The sequence below is a fragment of the Danio aesculapii genome, chromosome 12, assembly GCF_903798145.1.
Source record: "Danio aesculapii chromosome 12, fDanAes4.1, whole genome shotgun sequence".
Classification (NCBI taxonomy): domain Eukaryota; kingdom Metazoa; phylum Chordata; class Actinopteri; order Cypriniformes; family Danionidae; genus Danio; species Danio aesculapii.
In genome coordinates, this window is record NC_079446.1 from 47243149 (window position 1) to 47251368 (window position 8220).

At 38.7% G+C, this 8220-nt stretch overlaps 1 protein-coding gene across 1 annotated transcript; it reads left to right on the forward strand.

Annotated features, from left to right (window-relative positions):
• Positions 1-1410: 1410 nt before the first annotated feature.
• On the forward strand, positions 1411-7978 carry gpx9 (glutathione peroxidase 9). Its single transcript, XM_056469827.1, has 4 exons — positions 1411-1495; positions 3726-3856; positions 4447-4577; positions 7915-7978. Exons 1-4 carry the CDS (start codon positions 1411-1413, stop codon positions 7976-7978), a joined length of 411 nt encoding a protein of 136 aa, XP_056325802.1.
• Positions 7979-8220: the final 242 nt, after the last annotated feature.

Genomic DNA, 8220 nt, shown 5'->3' on the forward strand with positions numbered 1-8220 from the left:
TTTTTTTGTTTTTAATTTTGACTTTACTCCTGTAAAACAAAAAGATTTAGTCCATACAAATATTTCTTGATATTTTATGCTTATCTAAAGATGTGAAGGTAAAAGCATAAATCAGTACACTGGAAGACAACGTTACAATTAGCGTCATATTTTGACCTTTCATTTTGTGGACAAAATAGACCTGCATTTGCTTTGTAGTAAAAGTAATTGGTCACATTTTACAAAAGGTTTCATTCACGGTGGTGCAGTGGGTAGCACGTTCGCCTCACAGCAAGAAGGTCGCTGGTTCGAGCCTCGGCTGGTTCAGTTGGTGTTTCTGTGTGGAGTTTGCATGTTCTCCCTGTGTTGGCGTGGGTTTTCTCCAGGTGCTCCGGTTTTCTCCCAGTCTAAACACATGCACTATAGGGGAATTGGGTATGCCAAAATTGTCCGTAGAGTAGGTGTGTGTATGGATAAGTTGGCGGTTCATTCCGCTGTGGCGACCCCGGATGAATGAATGAATGAATGAGTTAATGCATTTACGAACATGAACTAATCACGAACAATACTTGTACAGCATTTATTAATCATGTTCATTCATTCATTTTCTTTTCGGCTTAATCCCTTTATTAATCAGGGGTCGCCACAGCGGAATGAACCGCCAATTTATCCAGCATATGTTTTACGCAGCGTATGCCCTTCCAGCATATGTTTTACGCAGCGTATGCCCTTCCAGCTGCAACCCATCACTGGGAAACACCCATACACTCTCACATTTACACATTCACACACACACTACAGCCAATTTAGCTTATTCAATTCCCCTAGTGCATGTGTTTAGACCAGGGGTCACCAATCACGGTCCTGGAGGGCCGGTGTCCCTCCAGGATTTAGCTCCAACTTGCCTCAACACACCTGCCTGGATGTTTCTAGTATACCTAGGAAGACCTTGATTAGCTTGTTCAGGTGTGTTTGATTAGGGTTGGAGCCAAAATCTGCAGGACACCGGCCCTCCAGGAACAAGTTTGTTCTTGTTCTTGTCCAGTGATCACTGGCTTAGACTGTGGGGGAACCGGAGCACCCGGAGGAAACCCACGCCAACACGGGGAGAACATGCAAACTTCACACAGAAATGCCACCTGATCCAGCCGAGGCTTGAACCAGCGGCCTTCTTGCTGTGAGGCGATCATGCTACCCACTGCGCCACCGTGACACCCCTTGTTCCAGGAGTTAATACAAACTAACTGTATTTTCATTAATCAACAATAACTAAAATGAACAAACACTGTAATAAACGAATTGTTCATTGTTTGTTTGTTAGTAAATGTATTAACTAAAATTAACTAATCCAAAATGATTGCAAAGTGTTATAATTATATATACAGCAGATGTTTACGTGAATAATGTAAATGCTGTGTTCAGTATCACAGGATGAATGCACTCATGGACATGTATGGAGGACAGCGCTTTACAGTGCTCGGATTCCCCTGCAATCAGTTTGGTCTCCAGTCACCTGGTGAGATGAGCTTTAATGTGCACACAGAACAGATAACACTCTCCATATACAATCTATAGCATTTGTATGTGTACTAAATAAGGGGTAGTTTCATATCTATATAATGATGTTGAAAATCTACAACCCCAAATCAGAAAAAGTTGAGATGCAATCTCTATTGGAGACAGATTGGGACTGCAGGCAGGACAGTCAAGTACTTGTATCCTCTTCCTCCACAGACAAGTCTTTGTAATGTGTGCAGAATGTGGTTTTGCATTTCCTTGTTGAAATATGCATGGGTGTCCCTGGAAAAGAAAGCAGCATTTTGTGCTCCCAAATCTCTATGTACTTTTCAGGATTAATGGTGCATCACAGAAGTTACCTTTTCCAAGGGCACTGACACAACCCTATACCATGACAGACCCTGGCTTTTGGACTTGTTGCTGGTAACAGTCTGGATGATCCTTTTCTTCTTTGGTCTGGAGCACATGGCGTCCATTTCTCCCAAAAACACCTGAAATGCTGATTCATCTGACCACAGTACACACTTTTTCATTGTGTGATGGTCCATCCCAGATGCCTTCGAGCCCAGAGAAGTCAGCGACACTACTGGACACTGTTAACATAGGGCTTCCATTTGGCACAGTAAAGTTTTCACTGGCGTTTGTGGATGTAACTACATATTGTGGGTACTTGACAAAGGTTTGCCAAAGTAGTCCTGAGACCATGTGATGATATTGCTGATAGACTATTGAGGATACTTGATGCAGTGCTGATTGAGGGATCAGAGATCATGGTTGTTCAGCTTAGGCTTGCGCCTTTGTCTTTTACTCACTGTAATTCCTCCAGATTCCTTAAATCTTTTAGTGAGGTTCTGCATTGTTGAAGGTGAAATATCTAAATGTCTTCCTTTCTTTCTTTGAGGAACATTGTTTTTAAACTTTTCAATAATTTTCCCACCTATTTGTTGACAAACTGGCGATCCTCAGCCCATCTTTGCTCCTAAAGGACTAGATCTTTCTTGGATGCTGCTTTTGAACCAAATCCTGATTACAATCACCTGTTGACATCACCTGTTTCGAATCACATCATTATTTCCCCAATTTACCTGATGTCACATCCCTGGTCTGATCATGCTGTCTTTTTGTGTGTGTGTTTGTTTACATATCACGAGCGCACATGAATGTTTTGTTTTGACCAGTCACCATGTGTTCACCTATAGCATCCCTCCCTCTTGTTACCCAATCTTTCTATTTACATGATTGAGTTTACTCACCTGCATTCCATGAGTAGTTCTCCTCTTTCCCTATTTATTCCCCTCATGTGTGTCATCCTGTGCTAGATCGTTGTCTGCAAGTGCGATCACGCTCAGCTACTCGTGTCCTGTCCTGACTTGTTTCCTCTTCCAGTTCGCTTTCCTGTTTCGCTGCATCTTCCCCAGGGCCATTGCCTCCAGGGTTGGGCCTTTTTCCTGATCTCCCTCTGTTCCCAGGCCAGACTTCTTCTCGCTCTCTGAGCCCGCCGGATTTTTCCGAACACCAACTTCCTCTCTCTCACTCGCTCCTCTGCATTCTCCACACGGCCGCTTCATCGAGCTCCGGCCTGCCGGGTAATGTTGGAAAGACAGCTGAATTTCTGTTTGTGACTTTACTCCGGCTGCTGTTTTTGCTCTTTTCCTTTTGATCTGAGGATCGTGAAAGGGACGCCCTCTACCGGAAATATGTTGTGCCAGCACTGTTTCAGTTGAAGACCTCAAAAGACTTTTGGTTGTTTTTTAGTTCCCCTGCTGGCTGGATTTTGGTCTTCGTCATCAAGAACATTACTTTTTTTTTTAATTGGAAATAAATTATCTTGATTTCTCTTAAGCCTGCACCTGTGTCCAAGGTTCCTGACACCTGATTACAAGCCTTAAACTGCTCCTGTCCCAACCTTTTTTTTTAAATGTGTTGGAGGTCTGAATGACAGGAACAGGATGTATATTTACAAATGAATGTTGACCAGACAAAACCTGAAATATTTTGTGTTCATATTGTCTGCAGTGAAATAAGTCAAACAAAATTTGAAAATCACTACTTTTTATTTAGTGTTTTCCTTCTGTCCCAGCTTTTTCTGATTTAGAGTTGGAGGAATCCTGCAATAAAACATGTATCATGGTTTTGTACATCTTGAATAACCTTGAATAGTCATACTGTAGGTAATAATTGACTAATAATGTGAGTACAGTAAAAATGTTCACGCTGCTCTTCCTCAGAGGAGAACCATGAAACCCTGAATGTTCTGCAGTATGTGAGACCAGGATCCGGTTTCCTCCCAAAGTTCCCTATTTTCAGTAGGATTGAGGTGAACGGCTCTGATGAAGATCCTCTGTATGCTTACCTGAAGGTATTGCGTTTACTGCAGCTTCCTCAAACAAATGTGTTCATACTGGATATATTAGTTTGCATGAACGAAATAAAGCCTGTTTTAGGACATCGATTTAGTCTAAAAAATGCTGGTTGCCATAACCACACATTGGGTTAAAATTTACATTGGGTTACTTTAATTTTTTGGGTGAACTATCCCTTTAGGTGTGTTTTTGAGAAGGGTCTGGATGCAGACTTGGTGCAGTTGCAATCTGAGCTGCATGCAATGCTTTTTAATGCACACCTATAGCCCACCCTTAACCCTACCCCTCACAGTGACGTCACTAGCTCCATTGAGTGCATTGTGTCTGTCATTGCATCTCTGAGATATGCAGTCTCAGGTTGCAAATCCAAGTCTGCATCTAGATACAGTACTAATGGTGTTTTTGCACACGTAAAATATATGTAGGCTGAAGCTTGTATTTCCAATGAACGTGTTGCGGTTTTCAAAAACACAAAGGAAAGACGTTTATTTTTAGTACACCGTTATTACTCAACAAATACTGTAACTGAAGTAAGTAATAGGAATTCTAAAGCACTATAATGTTTTCCACGCTCTCATGCTTGCAGGAAAGTCTTCCGTTTGTCAATCCTGTCATTGGAGACATCAGGAAGCTCTACTGGTCTCCCATAAAAGCCAATGATGTCCGCTGGAACTTTGAGAAGTTTCTCATCACCGCAGACGGACGTCCCTACAAACGGTACCCAAGATAAAATGACGTGCCGTTTGCACAATAAAAGACAGAATGAGTGGAATGAACTAAATGTGTCCCTGCAAAAAGCTGTGACTGAAGTGGTACCTTTTCACTGGTCACTGCTTCGAGTCCCGGCTGGACCTGTTGGCATTTCTGTGTGGAGCTTGCATGATAAACTAAACTGGCTGTAGTGTGTGTGTGTGTGAATGAGAGAGTGCATGGGTGTTTTCCCAGTACTGGGTTGCAGCAGGAAGGGCATCCGCTGTGTAAAACATATGCTGCATAAGTTGGCGGTTTATTTTGCTGTAGCGACTCCTGATTAATAAAGGGACTAAGCCGAAAAGAAAATGAATGAATGGATAAATGAATGAATGAATGAATGAATAAGACATTTTGTAAAATTCCTGCTGTAAATAAATCAAAAACTCTCATTTCTCTCTAATTTTTGATTAGTAATGTACGTTGCTAAGAACTTTATATAACATTTTCTCAGTATTTACATTTTTGAAGCCTCAGACTCCAGATTTTCTCATAGTTGTATCTCAGCCAAACATTGTCCTTACCCTACAATGTTTACATCTATAAAAAGTTAAGTTTATTTATTAACTAATTTCCAGGGGATCACGTGCTTATGATTGCTTGTCCAATTTATAATTCACTAATCAGATGATTCCTAAGTCACATATCACAACCATCTTTGTTTTGAAGAATCCCCCCTTCCACCCTTACTCTTCCTCTTTTCCTAGATGGGTGGCACGGTGCCCAAATGTTTAGCACTGTTGCCTCACAGCAAGAACGTCACTGGTTTTAGTCCTTACCAAGCCAGCCAACATTTCTGTGCTGAGTTTCCCCTGGGTTTCCCGGTTTACTCCCATCGTCCAAAAACATGCAACTTACAATAAGTTAATTGACTAATCCAAATCGCCACCATAGACATGCTCCTAGTAAGTAGTTTTCTCTTAAGAGCAATCACTATCTGTTCATTAGCTTCTACAGCAGGGGAGTTCTCCAGATCTACCTGAGCTCAAACTCCCCTCTCGCCTTGCAAACGGGAGAGAGCCCCAGGCTTGAGGATCTCTTGAGCTCAGGCTCTCTCCCGGGACAGCATGCCAAACAAGCTTTGTAATCAATCATCAGCGGAGTGTGAACTCTTGAAAAACATATTTATTAAAAGATGGAATATAATAAATACACGTGTAATAAATGTAAAGGATGATGATCGTCAGTAACTCTGCTGAATGTCTGTCTGCAGGTACGATCGTAATTGTCCGTTTGAAGACGTGGAGCGGGACGTTTCTGCACTTCTGCAGGGAAGACACACATTATAACATCATATCATACACATTATAACATTATATCATACAGTATATTCATAATTAGATCTCTGATGATGATTCCAGCTCTGCCTGGATTCAGTCACATTAAATATCTTTCTCTTTGCTTGATCCTTGCAGACCATATATACCTGGCAGGAATATGGTCTAAACATAGCTGAATTATATTATAGATATAGTAAAATTAAATGCTTTAAAACTGATCTTAAAAAATAAATAAATAATGAATAATAAAAAAACAGGTACACTATCACAAAAACAAAACAAAAAACAATTCTATTAGGAAGGTATTAAATTGAGATAAGCATATATAAATTTGATTAGCTGAATTTAATTGTCATGAAAATAAATACAAAAAATCTTAAGGGTCCTGAAAGGCAAATTGTTATTTATTTATTTATTTATTTATTTATTTATTTATTTATTTATTTATTTATTTATTTATTTATTTATTTATTATTATTTATATTATTATTTTATTTTTTTATTTTATTTTTTTTATTTTATTTTTTTTATTTTATTTTATTTTATTTTATTTTATTTTATTTTATTTTATTTTATTTTATTTTATTTTATTTTATTTTATTTTTCATACTCCATAACATTATACAGTATATCCTGTATATCCAGCTGTCTGATTGTCTGGATTCATTCAAATAAATGACTTTTCCCTAGATCTATTCAGACCCATTTAAACATGATTACATTTTTTAAATAAGCTTAAAAACATACACTACTGGTCAAAAGTTTGGGGTCAGTAGGATTTTTAAATGTTTTAAAATAAGCTTCTCCTGCTCACCAAAGCTGCATTTATTTCATCAAAAATACAGTAAAAATTGTGAAATGTTATCGCACTATAAAATAACTGTTCAAAAGTTGTTTATAATTTAATTCAATAATTTATTCCAGTGATTTTAATGATGAATTTTCAGCTTCATTGCTGCAGTCTTCAGTCACATGATCCTTCAGAAATCACTCTAATATTCATTCATTCCTTTTTCCTTTCGGCTTCGTCCCTTTATTAATCTGGGGTTGCCACAGTGGAATGAACCGCCAACTTATCCAGCATATGTTTTACGTAGTGGATGCCCTTCCAGCCGCAACCCAACACTGGGAAACATCCACACACACTCATGCACACGGACACTTTAGCTTACGAAATTCACTTGTACCACATGTTGTTGGACTTGTGGGGGAAACCGGAGCACCCGGAGAAAACCCACGCCAACACCGGGAGAACATGCAAACTCCACACAGAAATGCCAACTGACCCAGCCGAGGCTCGAACCAGCGACCTTCTTGCGGTGAGGTGAATGTGCTACCCACTGCGCCACCGTGCAGCCCCACTCTAATAATAATTATTATTATTTTTATATTTATTATTATTATTTTTATTATTAATGGTAATGCAAGCAATAATGACTGGAGTAATAATTTAATTTGAAACTACATACAATAAGAAAGCAGTTATATAAAATTTGAATAAATATTTAACAATTTAACAATTTCTTTAATATATTTAATAAATGCAGCCTTGATGAACAGAATAATTTTATTTAAAAAAATACATTGATTAAAAAAAACTGACCCCAAACTTTTGACCGGTAGTGTATTATTATGAATTAAAGTCATAAGAAAAGATCTAGGAATAAGGAAGTAAAAACAATACTTATTTAAAATTAATAAAATATATTCACTGTTAAAAGTGATTAGATACTTTTATTAAGTAAAGTGAGTAAACTCATTGGCATAAAAGCAACAAGTTGACCTTACTTAATGTAAACTTGCAATGTGAGACTGTTAAGCTGACTTAATTTATGCAGTTAAATTGAGATATAAACATATAAATGGATATGTCCCCCCCCCCCCCCTTCTTTTAATTTTTAAATTATTTCCACAATTCATCATAAGCTCCTCATATTCCCACTTGATCTTATTTGGTTTTGTGTTTGACACTCACTCCTCTGGTGTGGGTGTGTGTATATGTGTTTCTCGGTGTGGCGGCACAGTGAAGATCCCTCAGGAAACTCTGTCCGGCAGCTGAGAGGATCTGATGGGGCCGAGTGGATCTGATCTCTAGTGCATTCAGTCAGATCTGCAGACCCAAGACGCCCCTGAAACACACACACACAAACACACACACATTGGTCATGTTTACCACAATAAAGAGCATTTAACAATACAACATGTGGACTCCTCTTTACATGCTGGTCAATGCACAAACTCATACAGTGCAATTACAGTTTTTACCATTGCTTTGCCACAAATTTCAGAACCCTGATGTCAATTTTCAAAACTCTAGACACAAAACTAAA